The 20,139-nt window shown below is 34.2% G+C and overlaps 1 protein-coding gene across 2 annotated transcripts; it reads right to left on the bottom strand.

Annotated features, from left to right (window-relative positions):
• Positions 1 to 485: 485 nt before the first annotated feature.
• LOC132644657 (protein DETOXIFICATION 43) lies at positions 486 to 9,286 on the bottom strand. 2 transcript variants are annotated; one of them, XM_060361256.1, is made up of 14 exons: positions 9,136 to 9,286; positions 4,332 to 4,457; positions 4,099 to 4,220; positions 3,227 to 3,505; positions 2,942 to 3,123; positions 2,596 to 2,731; positions 2,373 to 2,469; positions 2,180 to 2,280; positions 1,793 to 1,956; positions 1,600 to 1,671; positions 1,369 to 1,485; positions 1,171 to 1,266; positions 917 to 1,038; positions 486 to 801 (listed from the first exon to the last, which is right to left on the bottom strand). In XM_060361256.1, the coding sequence occupies exons 2-14, from the start codon at positions 4,406 to 4,408 to the stop codon at positions 732 to 734; spliced, it is 1,635 nt and encodes a 544-aa protein (XP_060217239.1). In that variant the 5' UTR covers positions 4,409 to 4,457; positions 9,136 to 9,286; the 3' UTR covers positions 486 to 731. The 2 variants fall into 2 exon arrangements, with proteins under 2 accessions (XP_060217239.1, XP_060217240.1); XM_060361257.1 differs by lacking the exon at positions 9,136 to 9,286 and adding an exon at positions 4,716 to 4,979.
• Positions 9,287 to 20,139: the final 10,853 nt, after the last annotated feature.

The following is a 20,139-nucleotide window of genomic DNA, read 5'->3' as shown; positions in this document are numbered from 1 at the left end:
TGTATGTCAATATATACAGTTGACTTATGCATGACATACAATAATATATATTGACATAAACATAAAACACATATACATGACATACACAAAACATACATAATATAAAAATTTATACGTTGTTAGATAAAGGGGCGGAGCCAGGTGGGGCCAAGGAAGTTCATCCTAGCCCCTTCAGCAAAGAATTACATTGTATATATAAGGTTAAAATTATTTTTTATGTATATATAGGAAATGTTGAATACCCCTTACTTCTTCGTGTATTTACTTGTTTATATTTTTGGACCCCATTAGTAAAAATTCTTGCTTCGCCACGGATTATATGTACTTGTATGTTCTTGTCTCTTTACTTACTCTTTATAATATGATGTGTTTATATGTTAGTTTCATGGTATTAGAAGCATTATAATCTAGGATTTTGACAAGCGTGATTTCACATTTTGGAGATAATACAACGGATTTATAGAAGACATTATGTCATGAAGATATGGGACCAAAAACATATAGAAGTTTCATATGCCAAGATGTATTCTAGATATAGCTAGCTTCCATCCAATACAGAATCATACGAAAAATGACATCGAAGTCAGACTATTATACAAACATATGAGTAGAAAAGTGTGTCGAATTTCTACCATGTAAGCCAAAAAAAAAAAAAAAAACTCTGTAAGGAGAAGTACAGAGGAAAATAAAGATGGAAAACTTTATATTTAGCCACGTAAGTGCTAGCAATTCTATGACTTGGCTTCTGATAACATTGGTAGAACCCGCAGAAAACGCCATGGTCCTGTTCCTGTCCCCATCCTGTAAAACAATATCGGATCAGTTGATTTTATAGCTTAGCATAATTTTATTATAGTTGTAAATCAAAATTTTCAAAAGAAATTTTTACTCGTAAAAAAAAAAGAAGACAAATTACCTCCACAAACCGGCAAATGTACGCAGGGCCATGAATATAGTTAAAGCAATCCATATTCCGATGTAACCATTGGTTTTGGAAAGGACAAACTCAGAGGTTATTGTTAGTGCACCAACCAAAACCTGCATAAAATTACTTACATTAACGGTTTGCTAATTAAATTCAAAAGCAAAGTTATTCAACTCTAGTTTTTGCTCCAATTAGTATTGAAATGGATATTACTAGTAGTAGTAGTAGTATTAGCATTAGCTAACCATGGAATATGCTGAGTATGCAAAATCATTTGCTCCAAAGTTGACACCATCTAACACAAACGCCACTGAGTTGATTGGTTGTGTACCAGCGACAAACTGGCGATTGAGCATAAGAGGAAAGAATTGTTAATTAAAGATACTGAAAGAAAAGAAGAAGAATTGGAAAATAAAACTTCTGGTACTGTTAATTGAATGTACCGGGATGGCAATGGTTATGAGGCGGATAACATTTTTGTCCTTTGAAAAGACTCCTGATCCAAAATATAAACCAATTGCAACAACCAAAGCAAGTCCAAATCCCAACACAAATCCCATCTGCATAACAAAAATTGTATCAATATTAGCTTTTCAGGCACTGTTCAAAATTAGTGTCGGCTTAGGCCAAATTTGTTATAGTGCTACAGTGCTAGTACTTATTAAATATAGTACCTGTAAGACTCGCACTCCTGCAGCCTTTGCTTTCTGGTAGTCTTTCTCAGCAAAGGAACTAGCAAGGATTGCCTAGAAAAGAAGAAGTCGCGGTAATCAGACAACAACTTGGATTGATTTTTGGTGTTACCATATATCTTATTTCATTTCTAATAGTGACATCGTTGCATAAAAGCGTCGGTGGTGTCTTTACCTGTCCTGCTACAGCCAATCCATCAGCAAGTAGAGATGATGTTAGCCAGATTTGTAAGCACACTTGAAATGCAGCCATCCGTGTTGCGCCTAGCCGTGCAGCCAATGATGCAGCCAAAGTCACACAAAATGTGACAGCTATCACCCTTGCTAGTAACCAAAACCCTGCAAGTACAAATCATAAAATCAAAGTCCAGCAACTTAAGATATGTGATGCCCCTGCAGCTCTAAGAGCTTGTATGAATCGTTATTGATTTGATATCAGTAATGGTAGTTGTTTCAATATCTTAAGGATACATTGTACTGTATACCCTGTCTTGTATAGAGTATTTGAAAGCAAACAAATAGGCACATGCCTGTCTTAAATCACCTTCAATCATTTACTTACCATTCTTAAGAAATTTGCTGAACTGCAGATCTTTCGCACTAGGAGGTAACAACTCAACTTCCGTCATCAGTTTGCACAGGAGAATAATTGATATCAAGTACCTAAATGAGCCATAAAATTGTGATATTAGAAGCTGTGTGACTGACAATGTCCATTAATTAGTTTTTGATTAAAAAAAAAAAAAAAGACTTACTGAGAAAGAACATGAGCAATGGCAGCACCACTAACACCCCAATGGAAAACAAAAATAAAGATTGGGTCCAAAATTATGTTTGTCAAATCTCCAGCAACTGATACACCAGAAAGAAAAAATAATGATAAAGAGTGAGATTAATTATCTTAACTTTCCTTTGATGTACTTTAAGTAGCTGTCGGTTCAATTGCAGAATAAATACTGCAATGTAAATACTAGTTACCAGTAGCGAATAACGGAGTTCTTGTATCCTTGAAACCGCGAAAAACGCCTTGCATAGCCAAAGAAAGGAGGACAGCAGGAGCACCAATCGCCCTCAGGGTCAAATACTTCTTTGCTGGAGAAAGCATGGGAGATTCCTGTATGATTTGGTAAAATAAAAGCATGTCAATCTTTCTGATATAATACAATTAAGTAATTGAAGTGTGTTATCTCTGACAACTTAAGCTTTCAGTTGAGATATTACATAATTTGACATGCAAAATGACATTTAATCTCTTGTTAACATGGATATAACACCTTCTATGCTCTAATGTAAAATACCAGTTATGATTGATTGTTAGACTTACAGATTTCACCCCCATTAAACTCAAAATTGGTTTCGCGAGAAATATTAGAAAGATCGTTTGCAAAAGGCCAAGAATACAGCCCATGAGAATTGCAGTTGAAGCCGATGGAATATGTCGCTTTACACGTTTGAGTTTGGCTTTACTTTGATTATCCGAAGACTTGCATGCTATTGTCCCAAATTCTGTAAAGGTAACAATTTTTTGTTTACTCGTCTTTTAGCTGACCTGCTAATGTTTACATTTTTTGTAGTGTCAGTGTATACAAATTGAACTAGTAAGTTATACCTGGTGCGGGTGCGGACTCTTTGGTTTCGTTATTGGTGGATGCACATTTTTCCATCTTCTCATTGTCATAAGTATCATCTGTTATCACTTTGTTATCATTCTTGTCCTCCTTACCTTTCTCCAAATCAGCTATTGCTGCTGCTTTTTCGCTAATTCTTCTAACTGTGTCTTCCTCAGCAACAAATGAAGTAGTTATGTTAACTAAAGGGAATATTGTGACTTTAGAGGCTTGATTGAAAATGGCTATTGATACTCCTACTGCTGCAATTTCGACCGAGCCTGTTGTGAAGAGCCAACATTTGTAGGAAAAAAAATTAAATGAGAGATCAAAACTAAAAAAGATGATGAATTAGAATATTATAGAAGAGATTATTATTATTATTATTATTATTATTATTATTTAAATGTTAAAAAAAGAGAAAGAAACACCACCTTGGTGCTAAGTGGTAAACTGATAGTAGTAAATAACAAAGTTAGCATTTTGCAGAGTGAACATTTTGTATTTGATGAAAAAGACATATTTTTTCTGCAATGATGGACAAAATAGAGGAATCGCCTCTTCCTCGGCTTGAACTACTTGTATCTATCCTATTTTTAGGACTAAAGTATTACTCCTTCAAACCCGATTTACGTGACACTCTTCCCTTTTAAATCGTTCTCAAGAAGAATGACATATTTATCTCAAGGAGTTCTAGTTTAACTTCAAATTTCATTTTTACTGTTAATTAGACTACAAGTCCAAAAAAAATAATATTCTTAAACTTCACGTTTTTTGTCAAGTAAACTCCAAAATCCTGCGCTCACATTGATATATTGAAAGAATCCAAAAGGACATTTTGATTACTGATATTTTGAATGGAAAAGGTATGTACCTAAATGACCGATGAATGCTGTATCAATTAGAGAAGCAATGGGATCGGCAGCTAATGCTAGTGCTGCAGGGAACGCGATACGTAAGATTTCCATGCCAAGATCGTCGAATTTGAACACATGCCTGGACACCATACAAAGAAAATTATATAAGCCACTAGAGTGGTGCTCCCTTACTCCGATATATGTGCTTGAACAAATTGAATGTCTATCGAAGTAACAATTGAAAATGTACCTAATATCTTCAAAGAAAACAAAGAGTGGTATCTTCCATTTTCTCTCAGTACAAGCTACATTGCCACCTTCAGCCATGACTCCCAGATTTTGAGCGCTTTTCAAGCAAAACTCTTAGCAAGTGCACCTACAAATCATCAAAAATTAGGAAGGTGTTATGTTAAAAACAATTGAAAACAGGGAATGTGATTGTACAGAAACGCTGGTGCAAGAAAATAGCATTTTCAAGTATGCATATATAATTTAGTCACATGCAATAGATAAGAAAATAATCCAACGAATCACCAAGCATGCAACTTCTTCACGAGGGCAAAAATGAAACAAGCAAATCAAGAAAAAAGCAATTGAGGCCAGTAACAAAAATGAAGTGAATTTACAGACTGACCTTTCTAAGTATCGATAAGAGGAAAATGAATTGGGTGACTCAATGCCAGATATTAGTGTATTTAAAGCATCTAGGCATGCACTAATAAGCCTCCTTAGTTTCATGAAGACACGTGGTTTCCCCTTATTCACTTATTTACAATAAAATTGTACAAGTTCGGAAAATCAGCATCTTTTCTGGTATAAAAATCCAAAAGAGTTAAGAGTGAAATTATGACCAAAAAAGAAATTAATAACTGGAGAAATTAATCTGGGAAAAGTTTGTAGCTCTTGTTAATGAAAAGTTTCTATAACAGTGTTTGATTGGACGCGAAGTTTAAGAAAGAAAGACTCGTAAAATTTGTGCTCTAGAAAATGTCATAAATGTTTCTTTGACTATAAATCATTTTGTTTGTTTTTATTGAAAGCAGAGAAAGATGAAAGAAAGGAACAAACTAGGAATGGACAAAGAAAGTAGGCATGAATGAACCTGCCTCAGTTCCAATTCCCCTGGCAACATAACAAAGCAAAAATTGCACAAAATAGACCTCTCCATATCAGTCAATTAAAGTACTTTTTATTTTTATCTTTTTTTCAGACTCCTTAAAAATGGAAAGAACACAATGATCAATCAACAAAACCAACATAGAGAAAGGTGTTTCTGTTCAAGTGTACCGTCTCCGAATAAGCCTTCTGTATTCAAGTTAAGAAATGTGAAGTCATTAACGTGATTAGTGATGTAAATTAAGTCATCACTATTCTCTAACTGACAATAAGCCTAATAAAAATAGAGTTTAAATTTCATGCACTCACGGTCTAAAAACATTTACATCATCTAATTGTTTGAAAAATATTACAGGTAAGTCTATTTGATAAGTGTTACTGATAACATAGGGTAAATGATAAGTAACATGCTATACATATTAAATTACATTAATAACGTAAAAAGTTCTTACACCAGCTATGATTCTAGATCCTAGTTTGCATAAAATACTATGTACAAGATCTACTACCCCAACTACGTAGTTGGAACTCCACTAGATATGTACAGTATAGTTTTTGAAGCAAAAACAAAAAAGGAAAATTTCCAAAAATAAAATAAAATAAATGCATGAACAAGGAAAGAAAGGAAAGATCATGGAAATTACAAACGTTTATGAAAGGGAGCCCTGTTTTCAGTGTCATGAATCAAATAACATTTTGACTACATTAAGATATAGCATTCACACGATCAAAACTAGGAAAATTGTCTATGAAGACAAATGTTGTCAATCTCGATTCCAAAAGCAAGAGTATTTGTTTAACATTAAGTTCTAATCAATATGGTTTCTAGTTTTAGGCTCTTCACAGGTACGAACACGGGATGCTAGCTTCTTGCCTAGTTAAAGGCTCACTTATTTGCTATTTGTCCAAGGACACTTTTTTTCCGGGTGTCCAAATCAATTTTCGTGCATTTCAATTATTTTATGGGTACATGTTACCTTCATCAGTATTGACACTTGATAACTCTGCCATCAAAGTCTAGACACATGAAATGAAATTAAAAAACCTAATTTTTTACCTCTACTGAAATTCACGTTTCTCTTTTGAGCACTTCTTTTACTACTAGGCCACAACCTCGGATGTCCTATATATAACATGTGTATGTTTGTGCGCCCAAAGGACTTACTAAGGCCAAAAACAACTGCTAATATTGATGTGTGTACTTGTTTTTTGGTTTCCCTTCTTCTCTTTATTACATTAAAAAGGAGGGAGAACAATTCACTTGAAGATCTCGAAATTTTGTTTTGGTTCTTGAATTTTTCTTTACCCTTTGCTTCAGGTTCCCGTCAACATCATCTAGTTAATTTTTCTTTGAGAACAATTAATCTCTTGTTTCTGAAAACACTGGTAGTGCTTTTACTGTCCAATACACGATCTCCAAAGGGAGAAAAAGAAGCTAAGTTCGAAAGAATAAACACATACTTAAAGTATTCGTTGCTCAGAACAGATTAAACCCGAAATATGGGATGGCCAGAGAATGAATTTAGTAGTCTTGGCCAGGAGCGGAGCCAAGTGTAACCGAGGGGGTTCATCTTCGGCAGAAAATTACAGTGTATATTGAAGGTTAAAATTATTATTTTATGTATATATGGTAGGTTTTGAACCTTCTTGGTATATTCACTTTTTCATATTTTTGAACCTCTTACTAAAATCCTGGCTCTACCACTGGTCTTGGCTCAAACTCTACTGTCTTGGCTCAAACTCTACATTTATTTAATGCATTCGAAACACGGTACGCAAAGAGTTATGATCCAAAACTCATAAAATAAACATCTCAGATCCGTTTCTGACTAAATGATGACTATTTTGGGACAAAGGATGTTAATTATTGAGGCAAAAAATGAAGCGAAGGGATCCATTTCCGCCCAGAGACGGAGTTAGGATTTGAAATTTATGGGTTCAAAATTCAATCTTTTTTGAGTTTCTAGATTCTAAATTAATACTCCCTCCGTGCATTTTTACTTTTCATGCATTGACTTGTACGCCCCTTAGAATGACAATTTTACTATATCACCATAATTATTACTAAGTCATTTAATGAATAAATCATACTTTAAAAGTTGTGTAGTCATTAAGAATTCCACTTTCCAACCCAATAATTAATATTACGGGTAAAATAGGTATGAAATAGTAAATTATCTCTTAATTTTTCAAACTAAACAAGTAAAAATTAACAATTAATTTTAGTATACAGGAAAAATAAAAATAAATGAAGAGTTAATTTGTATGTATTAAATAAATTTCTTTAAGGGAAATACAACCCTTATTTCTACTGGGCGAAAGATTTTTGATTTTGTCATGGGCAGGGAGAGATCATACATTAGATGTTTTCCTACACTGAAATCATAGTATTTTGTTTTCATTGTCATAACAAAAGTAGTGCAGTTAGGTTTTTTTTGTTGGTTTCTAGATAAAAAGACGAGAGATTTTTCTCTTTAAAATTGTAGTCATTCGACTTCCCATCTCTCTCTCTCTCTTTCTTTCACAATCCAATAAAGTTGTTCGAAAGCAGTTTGGGTTGTTAAGATATACTATGAGTAGAAGTTCTGATCAATCAAGAAATCAATCGAAAATTAAAGATGAAAGATTAATAGTGAGTGAATCGATTCCAAATATTTGGAAATAAGTGGTGCAAATGTTAACCTATGATTTCTTTTCCACCAATAAGTGTAGGATATACTTTGTTTACATCATCTTCCTTTTAACTTTGTGTCTTATCATTTAATGGAAAACAATAGTGTTGTGCACTAAAATTATTGTTATCTCGAAAAGAATGCCACTTGTACTCAACGTAATTGTTAACCAAAAAAAGAAAAGAAAATTGAAAGGTGAGGGAAGTGCATGGAGGAAGTAGTGGCATTCTAAAATTGTTCAAAGTACATAATCAACTAACAGAATGAAGAGAAAAAAGAAGAAAGAGAGAAAACACCAAACTTTTCAACGTGCGGCTAACAACATAGGATAATGCATATTGTTTGAACTTGGTCTATATTAATGTTGCTAACTTTTCCTCATCATCATGCACTACGGACTTACTATATCTTTTACTCCCTCCCCATTTTATGTTAAAACACGGTACGAAATTTTAGAAATATATTTTAATTTTTTTTTATTTAAAAATAAGTTAGTTATAATTATTTGTGTAACTATAGATAATCTTATTTGTGTGGCTATAATATTCTTGTTTATTAAAGCTAAATGAGAAGTTTAACTTTAAATTGTTTTCAAATATAGAGAGATACCATTAATTTTTGAATAGATTAAAAAGAAAAATGCCTCTCATAAAATAAAACAAAAGGAGTAACTAGTAGATAGGCACTTCTTTTTCTCGAGGAACAAAATCAAAGAAAATAATTTGTAAAGTTGATTGGGAGTGTATCGTTTTTATCGCTAGATAAAATTAAGTGAATTTGAATCTTCTTATCCTCTGTGTTTAAGCTTGAAATTAAATTGGTTAATGGTCCCATTAAAATATTTGAGATTCTTTTTTCTTTCTTTTGGCACTAAAAATGTTATAAATATAAAAACAACCTCTAAAAGGAATGTTTGGTCAGTGTAGCATGGTCTTCAATGTTTCAGTAGGGATAAAAATTAGGCATACACATGATAATACATGATCGATGGCACTACAAGTTAATGCTATCATTCATAGAATATATAGGACAATGGCAGCAAATTATTAGTTCACTAACATATTCTTCAAAGGAAGAAGAGAGAAAGAACAAGGCAAGAAATAGAAATAGGAGTAATTAAGGTCATATGTATTACTAACAGTAACAAGTGAGAAGAAAACACATTGTAGCATGCACGTTATATTGCTCTTTGCATTAATCTTGAATTCAAGTAACTAACTAAGACAAATAGAAGTTGATGTAGTAATTAAGAGTTTTTGGACATACCTTTGTGTGGAAGTTAAAAATACAAATGATTGAAAGCGCCAAAGAATTGAGCTGGCTCTCCTCTAGTCCACTGGCTCCTCTTAGTTTGCAGACATTTAATTTTCATTTCAATGGCCTATTTATAGAGGATATATATAGGGAGAGAGGGAAAGTGGCTGAATCATTTTTCCAGCGAATTGGTTTAGTAGCACTTTTTGTCCTTTAATTATGGATAAATTTCCGATTTTGGTTCTTATAATATCTAATCAAGTACATTGAACTTTCAATTAACAAAAGTATTTGTTTTTTCCTTTATCCCTTTATGTAGGAAATATATTGTACTTACACTATTTTTAGAATTTATTACCCTTGAATATTGAGTAGTAATACAAAATTGACATTATACACAAGTAATTGAATATTCTAGCACTTTATAATTTGGTAAGTTTTTGAATAGTCGTAAGTAAATGATCAAAAGTGCACCACTTCAATTAATTAAATTTTCAATACACATAATTATATGTTATAAAGACCAAAATTAAAATTTGCTAATAACTGAAAGACCATAAATTCTATTGTCCCTTTTCTTTTTTTTAAGTTTTCGTCATGGCTTGATAGTATTTCATTCACATGATTTATAAATTAAGTGGAATTATCAGGAGATTTGTGGTTGTTTCTTCCTCTCCTTTTTTAGTTTTTACTTTCTCTTTTTGAAGGCTTAACACGTGCACATATGGGTTGCTTTAAATCCGAATTCATCTATCCCTGAATTAGTTTACTTCAGCAGTGATAGCGATCTGTATTTTCGCGTTGGAGACGTTACAATATCTTATTATTAATTCCTTGAATGTTATGAGACGTTTCAGATTTAGTCGTTATCACCGCCTTACTTTTTACCTATATAAATAGAGATAGTGATCTCTATTTCAACACACACTGAAACAAATCATCTTCTTCATCATAAAAGTTCTTTCATTGTTTCTCTTCCCGGGCAAAATACTTTGTGCAAGCTCTATACTTCCAACCACCAGTGCAGGTGTTCAGGAGTTGTTGTGGAACCTTGAGGAGCGTACTGGGCTAAACGATTTGCATCGTGGTCGGTCCGGAAATCGCTTTCAAGGCAGTGGCTTGTCACGATACAACAGTGATTTCATAATTTGTTTTCTTGTTATTCTTGTTAATGATTTATATTGTTGTCAATTTTTACTAACACAATAGGCTGGTAAATATATAATTAATAGCAAAAATCTAATGAATCGTTTAAATACTGAACTTGTTGAACTATCCTCAATTTAGTAATTAGAACCAATAATAGAGCTGAATAAAATAAAGTATTCATATTGCTTAATGACATAAATTTGTAATTGACGCGTATCATAGGAAATCTCTATGTTGAGTCAGTTTGATATACGAGTAATTCTAGCAAAATTTCAAATTAAGAACGTGAAAATATTTTTGTGTAAAATCAGGGCATGCATCAAATATTATTTCAATATTTTAATAGGCATTTGGCCATAGAATTAAAATATTTTCACTTTATTTGAAATTTTTAAAGTTGGAGTTGAAGATGATGTTGTGTTTGGTATTTTTTGCAAAGGAGAGAATATAGCATTATATTTGGAATGAAGATCGAGGGAGTTGGAAAATATGTTATAAGTTGTTTTTTAAATTTGGAATCCAACTTCAAGTTGAATTTGGAATATTCATTGTCAAACATTAATTTTCAAATAAAGTAAAAAATTATTCTGCAAAAAAAATTTAAAAATTATGGGCAAACGGGTACTAAACTTTCGGTATTTAAATATTGATAGAATTTAAACTGTTGATTTGAAGAGTATTTCAAGCCAAATAATTATTTCTACCCAAAAAATTTTAACTTTCACAAACATTTTTTATTTAATTTTTTTGCAAGTTTTTCATTTCCAAACACAATACTATTAACTTTCGACCGGTTCTTTTTTCAACTTCAACTGTAATTTTGTTTTTCTTATTTGCAATTTTAACTAAATATTGTCCAAAGTTCAAGGAGTCATGTTTTGTATGTGTGATGCGCATGATAGTTGATGGAAGTACTTCGAATGAGCATTGAGACTCCATTATAATAACCAAAGTGTATATTTAATGTTCAAATAAGTTCCTTGTGCATTCTATAAATTAAAAGAGAAAACAATTTCTATCCTATTCTGGAAACAGAAAATACAAAGAAAAAAGAAATATATATATATATATATATATATATATATATATATATATATATATATATATATATATATATATATATATATATATATATCATAGTATAGTGTTTTCTTACTTTTTTCTTTTCTTTATAACTCTAAGCTCCAATTTGGCCATAGATTTTGAAGTTGAAACTTGAAGCTTGAAATTGAGTTTCTGAAACTTGAAGTTATGTTTGGACATGTATTTTACTTGAAAAAATTTGAAGTTTTGTGAGTGGAAGTGCAATTTCTTCCAAAAATTGGTTGAAACTATTTTGAAGATAAATTTTTATAATCTAATCAAATCTCATGGCCAAACAGATATTTGCAGATAAATTCGTAAAATTCGGTCGAAGTCTATGCCCGAACGCTAGCTAAATATAAGGTCAATGGACTAATTTAGGTTGGGCAGAATAGTCTCAATTTTTAAAGTAGAAATTCTATTGATCAATTTTCGGCCTTGTCTTTGAAAAATAACTGTTGTCCTGGATTTTCATATTCCACAAGTGAAATTCCAAGTAATTGATACACCCAATTACACCTTTTATATAGGTATAAAGCGGTTGTTGTTCAAATATAGAACCTAACAAGATTGGGGTCGAATCCCACAGCCAATACAATGAAGAAATATACGTATCAAGTGTAATGCTCGGCTATTAGTCTAGATTTCTAGGGGAAAAGGAAAATAATTACTTGATTTTGAATTGTCACGCTAATTAATTAAGAGAACTTGAAGTTAATTTGTAAACAATAGGTAAAAGGGACTAGGGTTATGGTCCCCAAAAAGAAAGGAATGCAATTGGTTATCGATTCAACTCGTTTAGATGCCTAGATGTAATAGTCAATGGGTTATTTAAATTTTACCAAAAGTCTTCCAATCAAATTGATAAATTTCATCACTAAGTTTTTCCAAACCTTACGATGTGAAAATGTGAACACCCATTTTAGTCTCAAGTTAGCTATCCTATAGGGCTCTAGCTATTAGATGAGTTTAAAGTCCATATTCTTGCTATTTAACTCTATTCCTAACTTTTACTTTTTTTTTCCAAGCAAAGTAAAAGTGTCTAGACACAAACAATGTTGGCCACCATTAAAAGTTTTTAGGTTGCACAACCTACTTCCTAGCATATGCAATATTCAATTTTCGCCTAAGGATGGAACACGTTACTTTACATGTTCTATGTTACCGTATTGCGGAATATAAACAATAGATAAGTAAAGTACACATGAATTTTATGTGAAAACCACCTAGCTCACAAGGGTAGAAAAAACACGACCTACACCTTTGTAGGATTTTCTCCAAATTCCACTACAACGGTGAGCCTCTGCAAATTCAAATTACAAACTTTGTAACCTTGGAACTAACCTCTAATTCCTATCTCAGTAATCAACCTTTGACTAGGGAGCAACCTTCAAGTTGACCTCCAACTTGAAGTAGAATTTGAAACTTTTTTGTACTTAAATGTATGCTTCTATAAAGCGGATAAAAGTACAACTCGATAAACAACCTAATACAAGTTTTCTAGACTCAAAAACTGTAAGACATAAACTTTATGCCCAACTTCTTCAATCTTCTCGTTGTACTATAGAAGCAACCCTGGATCCTTGAATATTCTTGATATATCTTTTGATCGCTCAATATTCTGAATTCTCTCTTTGTGGGTGCGCAAACCTTCTTCTTGGAAAGACCTAGATATATATAAGAATAGATGCTCCGCAGGTCGGCAAACACAAAACCTTCTCCTAGTTCCAATGAGATGTAATAGGGTTTGTGTTGTATTTGGATTCTTACCTTGTTGAGTCCGCTTCTTGTCCGTGTAGAAGTCTTACTAATCCTAACGAATATGGCAAGTAAATTTGCATACTTGACCGCTAAATCTTTATCATAAAACTGCAAATCCTAGTTAATGTACAACTTGTCCTGGAACATGTTCACAAACTTGTTTCATCTACCTGATTCGTCTGCCTCTGAATCTCTGTACTGTCTAAGATGGAGCATATTCCGAACCTGTTTAATCATACCTTTCTCGTTCATTCTTTTGACTCCATCTTGAGCTTGCTTTTGGTAGGGATAATGGAACATATGGACAGACCTGTTTCATTGATCATTTGTTGCTGTGTCTGTCTTCTTCTTCTTCTTCTTCTTCTTCTTTATTCAGATTTATTCATTGCTTGAATAAATCATGTCTTCAGCCTTGTCTCACTCTATGACTCTGATTATGTTCGTGTTTTGTGTTGGAACATGTTTGCAGACCTGTTTCGTATGCTTTGTCTGCAACTTTCTTTGCTTGAACAATTTCTGCTTAGTCTTGTCTTAGTCACCTTCACCTTTCCTCCTCATGATCTCTGTCCTTTGATTCATTCATGCCTTGCACCTCATGACTCATTTGTGATACATATTTACATGCTTGATCTATTATTCAATGAACTGCTCTGGGACTGAATCATCTTCATATCTTTTGCTCTGTATCTGTCTTTGTAATGGAGCATATATGTGGATGGGTTCATTATCTCTTTTATCTGATCATTTCACGTGTCTTTGCATTGACACACATATGTTGAACATCTGTGTTCATGTGTCTGCATTTGTCTCTGCTGCTTCTTTGCAATGGAACATGTCTGTGGACCTGTTCTAACCATCTTGTGTTGCATGTCTTCTTCAAACCTTTTATATTGTCTAGATTCTGTGCTTTATCTCATCCAATTTATCTAGCTTTGTTCAATTACTTTTTCAATTATTACATGTATCTAGGTTTGGTTTCTTCTTCTTCATTGACATTCTTTGTCTAAGCTGATTCACTAGCTCTTCTCACATATTTCTTGATCAGTTTTAGTTCAGCTTTCAACATGCCTTTAAGTTGGTTTACTTGTTCCGAGTTTTTACTTTGTCAAGCATCAAAACTTTACACATGCCATTCTGCCAATAAAAGTCATTACAATATGAAGAGTTAATAGAAAACATCCATGGCGAGGATTCAATTTCCCACTTCTAATTTTCTCTTTATTTTTCCTTTTCCTCTCTTCTATATATATCTATATTATTTTAAAAGCATAAATATAAATGTTGGTTGACCAAAATATCCTTTAACTATTGAACGACTTTTATACCCTTTTAAATTAAATTACGTGTTCAAAAAGAAATAGAATGTTAGATAAAATTGTAATAGTTAGTGCCTAAAATAAAGGAGTTTGAAACCAACTCAAAAAATAATAGGAACTTTAAAATGTTAATGCCTAAAAATAAGGAGTTTGAAATCAACTAAAATAAATAACAGAATTCCTGCAGAATTATGCCTAAAATATAGGAATCAAATACTACCATTATAGACAGCAACTATACGGATATACTTAATAGGTAATTGATTTTAATTAGGTGATAATTTTGTGTCCTCTGTAAATAAAAACATTACCGCTGTACATAAAGGCTATGTGGTTACATCAAGCTAAATGTGTATCTTTGAAGTTATTAGCATCTCTCTAATAGCTAAATATTTTTAAACATGTCAAATAATTAAAAGTGACAAATTTAAGATGTATGCTTATTAAATGGGGTAATATGTGTCACGACCCAACCCCGTAGGCCGTGACTAGTGCCCTACTTGGGCACCCTGACATACCTATCCATATCTGATCATATCCAAATAGCATATGCGGCCATAAGTACTATATGCCGTCTCAAATCATATCAAACTGTATCAGACACATTTCAACGCAACCATGTGCGAACATATATATATATCAAAAGCCGGCAAGGCTGTCAAATGTATCAAAAGCCGACAAGGCTATCAAATGGCACAACGGCCCAAAACGCATATACAAAATGCACGCCGGCGAAGCTTCCATAACGAGTAGGGTCATACAAACACATCTGTACAGAAGTAGGCACACACACCCTCAAATACGTCTACAGACCTCTAACAGACCAAACGAATCATATGGCGGGACAGGGCCCCGCCGTACCCCTGAATGAATATATATACATACATGGCGCACAAAATTATATACCAAAAGGTATGCTCTGAAAGGAGAAGAGCACTCCAACAGCAAAAAGGGGGCGTCCTAAACCGGTGGATCACCAAACTGTGCGTCTGTACCTGCGGGCATGAAACGCAGCCCCCCGAAGAAAGGGGATCAGTACGAAATATGTACTGAGTATGCAAAGCAGAATGTACAGAAAGCAAATCTGAGATATAAACGAAATGGAAGTATCAAACATAAGTGCAAATCCAACATATCAAAATTTGTTTGCTTTCAAAAACATGTAAGTCATGCATCGGGTACAGAAGAATATGGTCGCCCACCCGTCGATGGCGCCATAACACAGCATAACACCAGAAAGTTTCAAATCTCCGTATCCCCGTCACATATCACATCACAACATAACGCCATACACAGCATAACACCATATATAAGTGGAACCCGACCCTCTTTTGCGAGTAGCTCGGTGAACCATAAACACAGCATAACTCCGGAGTATATCAAAATGCGCACGATAACAGAACCGGCCCGGGAACCGGCGAAAGATATAACAGAACGCACGAGTAGAGTCGTGAGTAGTCATATGCATAAAATCATTATCATGAACTCAAACATAAGTAATATGATCATACTTGAAAATCGAAATAATAGTCATAACGAATTCTTTCAAAAGTTTCCGAATTACATAAAGGAAAGTCGCGGGACCCATGGAAGGGTATTGACCCGAGTCGGGCCCGCCTATAGGAAGTATATTCATCATATGCCATATAAGCTCTTACAAAAATATTAAAGCAATCCGAACCTTTCGGAGGAAGATATGGCGTGTATAGCTCGGAATTCGTTTAAAACAACTTTTTGTGCAAAGTTTGGAAAATCAATTTCTTCAAAGGCATAACAGTTCATATTTCGTCACATCTTACATAGGAATACCAAAGAATATATGTAAAGATCATAGCGAACTCGGATTTCGAATTTAGGATTTCCTTAAGGCTAGTAGTCTAGCCTATTTATAACTAAAGCATGCCAAACGAAAGAAAGGCTAAGCTTTACATACCTTGTACGCACTCCAAGCTAGCCAATATAACGCTAATCCAAATCTACGCCTCGGGCTCCCCAAGGTCTACCAATATGCCAATGAATACTCAATGTTAACCATAGGCACTTAAGTAATTATTCATTCCAAACTAACTCTCAATGCTACAGAAAATTCGGCAGCATTTCCCCTGTAAATAGGCCATCCCGAGAATTTAACTCGCTCAAAATCAACAACAACAACCACAATGACCAACCTAGTATCATCAATAATCAATTTGAAAGGCAAAACAACATTAGTAGCTCTCTTTTACACCATTCGACAACTTTCCAATTATTTAATTTAATGGCTTACTTTAAAGCCACAATATCGTTCGTACATTCGATTATTAACCCAAACCCATACTAGCAACATTCAAGAACATTCTAAACAATTCACATAATAATTCCAACAACCCACAATTTTTCCATTTTTGGGCCGAAAACAGTCCCTAGCCGAGCAGCCCCCCCCCCCCCCCCTTTTTTTTTTTTCACTTCCCTCAATTTCAAGCCATGTTTTGTATCGACAATCCACAATATAACGATGTCATTTTCATAAAATATACAATTTATGTCAAACGCACAACTAGCCTCAAAACAGCCCCCAAATTCTCAACATCAATCTTGAGTTATTAATTTCTCATTTCCAACTAGAATTCATATCGACGATAACTAAAATACTAAGCGATAGTGATACGATCTTTGACACATTATAAAACTCACATTCGCCCACACCACACATAACATATGTTAATGATTCTTATATACACGAATTTCATTCAATGCACAAAGTTCTCCAAATCAGTCCGCAACACCTACTATGTCAATTTGGGGCATTAAATTCTCATTTCCAACCTACAAATCATCACAATAACCATTACGACGCTAAGCGATATAAATTCATTCCTTGCCAAACATTAGGGCTACACACGGCTACATTAATTCCATGTATACATATATTGACGATTTGTATTCTCTTCTCCACTCTACAACAATTTAACATGATACAAGACTAAATTCATCAATCCAATACCACAAAACACACACCCACTTCACACGGCCAACATACCAAACACACAACCCAACTTCAACATTCCATATTTCATGATTTCTATCCATTTTAGCATACTACAATAGGCATACAAGATTCACAATACATAAACAAGATGAAATCTTACCTTTGTTCTTCACTTCCTTCAATAGCTAGGGTTTGCAAATGGGCACTACTAACGGTTGGATGACCCAAACAACTCTTCCACGCTACTTAGGGACCTCAATATAGTGGGTTTGTATCAAGGAAATATTTTTAGGAAGGCTCAAAATGGGGTTGGTTTTTCTCCTTGGTTGGCCGAGAGCTTCAAGTTGAAGCTCTTCAACTTGCTTTGTTTTTTTCTTTTGCTAAGTATAGAAAATGAGGAAAGAAGACTTAGTGGTCATCTTTTAAATCCCCTAAAGAAATATCTCCATATTGTCTTTGGCCCACACAATGTGTTGGACCAATTAAAATTGGCCACACAAGGTGTGGGACCATATCAACTTACATGGCCACCAAGGCATTTTTGCACCACATTTTTAATTCCAATTTTATAAATTGTGGTCCCAATTTTTTTTTCCTAAGTGTTCAATGCCATCAATTTCATACATAACTTATATCTCAAAATAAAATCAAATGGTCAAAAGTCCCGACTTCAATTCCCGAAATAATCTTGGCCTTAAATTATCATAGTTCATTCGGGTTGTCCCAATATGTAAAAATACGGGACGTAACATCCTCCCCCCCTTAAGAACATTCGTCCTCGAATGTTGGATTAGCCTTATAGGGTCTCACAAACATTTCGGGGGAGTTTCCTTTTGAGTAGTATATATCAATTTCTTACCAATCAATGTAACGAATTTAGAAATTCAAATCACCTGCAAACACACCTGGTGGCGCCTCCTGGTCCTGTCGGCTGACCAACGCATATATGCGGTTCGAAGGACCGCTAGAATCTGAAACACCGCCACGGCCTCGATCGCGACCCGTCTGTGCCGGCATACCTCGCCCCGTAGGGCGCACAGCTGAGGGAGTAGAAGATGAACCCGCGGCTGATCCCGCCAGCTAAACTGTACTACCAGAACCACTCGCCATTGGACAATCACGCATCATATGGCCCTAACGGCAGCAAGAAAAGCAGGCTCCTGTAGCTCGGTAGCACTCCCCTGGGTGCGATTTCCCGCAATAAGTACAACGGGGCCTGGGTGGTCTGGACTGGCTGGGACCTGGTCGTCTGCGAACCTGATGCTCTGGAACTCTGGCCTGCTCCTGAGTATCTGACACTAGGGGTGTTCAAACGAGACCGAAAAACCGATCCGAACCGATAAACCAAGTCAAACCGATTTAATAAACCGAAAACCGGCTCGGTTTGGTTTGGTTTGGTTTTAGATTTTTAAAAACCGATAACATTTGGTTTGGTTTGGTGTTACTCATAAAAAAAACCGAACTAAACCGAACCGAACCGATAAATATGTACATATTTAAAATATTATATATATTTATATATGTTAATTAAACTTTATCTATTTTTTAACTTCTTCATAATTTAGGACCATTCCAAGAGAAAAGTCTAGCCCATGTTCCCCAAGCCCATTTACAATTAAAGTAAAATAAAAATCTCTTACTGAATAGTTAACATAAATAAACTCTCCATGAAGTTATGTTTTGTGAGTGCACCATGCACTATCTTTTGTTCCTTTTTTCTCTTTTTCATGATGTTCATTCTTGTCTGTTGTGGCTAGGCTTGTTAAGTGGTACTTTGTGTTGTTGCGTGCCATCTTCACCACAGCTCCACATCAGAATCATCATTAAGGCAACAGAGCTTCATCCTTTCAAGATGAACAACAACCGCTCTTGCAGGTTGACTTGCCATTCTGTTCTTGATTGAAGCAGCCATAGCCATGAAAGCCTGTTCTACATTAGTGGCACTTTTTGCACTTGTTTCCATGAAAGGTATGCCAATTTCATCAGCAAAAGCCTGAGCTGTCTCTGTGGAAACTACCTTCTGTGCTGTGAGATCACACTTATTTCCAACAAGAAGTTTGTTCACATTATCACTTGCATATCGGTGTATTTCACTCAACCATTGCTTGACATTGTTGAAGCTCTCTTGGTCGGTTACATCATAAACCACAATTATTCCGTGTGCACCGCGATAGTACAAGAAGCTTTAATCCCTGTAAGTCTGTAACTTTTTCTTCCCTTTTATTTTTTGGTTATTTTTGTATGTTCCCTACTCTTTGTTTGTGTAATTATTTTTGTATCTTTGAAGTTTTACTTGAATGAATTGCTTCTCTAGTCTTTCATCTTGTATGTGTTTTTTATTTTATTTCTCTGTTATTTTAGATTTTCTCCACTGATTTAGATTTTTTCTGTTGATTTAGTTTTTATCTAATGATTTTGAATTTCTCTATTTATTTAGATTTTTGGATACTTTTTTTCAGATGGAAACTACAACTACTCAAAAGTGCAAGTTTGTAAATAAGTTTGTCAATTTTTTTGCATTATAAAATATATTATTACAACCCGGAAAAACCAAACCAAACCGATAAAACCGACAAAACCGATAAAACCGAAACCGATAGAATTTATACTATAATGGTTTGGTTTGGTTTGAATATTAAAAAAAACCGCCTTGATTGGTTTGGTTTGGTTTTAACCAAAAACCGAGTCAAACCGGACCATGAACACCTCTATTTGACACTATCAAATTTCTCCCCGATA

Source organism: Lycium barbarum, chromosome 6, assembly GCF_019175385.1.
Source record: "Lycium barbarum isolate Lr01 chromosome 6, ASM1917538v2, whole genome shotgun sequence".
Classification (NCBI taxonomy): Eukaryota; Viridiplantae; Streptophyta; class Magnoliopsida; order Solanales; family Solanaceae; genus Lycium; species Lycium barbarum.
This window is presented reverse-complemented; position numbering and strand designations above follow the sequence as displayed.

Excerpts from the sequence above, each read along its gene's own strand:
- LOC132644657 (XM_060361256.1), bottom strand. The coding sequence starts at position 4,408 with ATGGCTGAAGGTGGCAATGTAGCTTGTACTGAGAGAAAATGGAAGATA. Across the intron at positions 1,957-2,179 it reads CAGCAAATTTCTTAAGAATG|GGTTTTGGTTACTAGCAAGG; the intron begins GTAAGTAAATGA and ends TTGTACTTGCAG. Across the intron at positions 1,672-1,792 it reads GATTGGCTGTAGCAGGACAG|GCAATCCTTGCTAGTTCCTT; the intron begins GTAAAGACACCA and ends CTTCTTTTCTAG.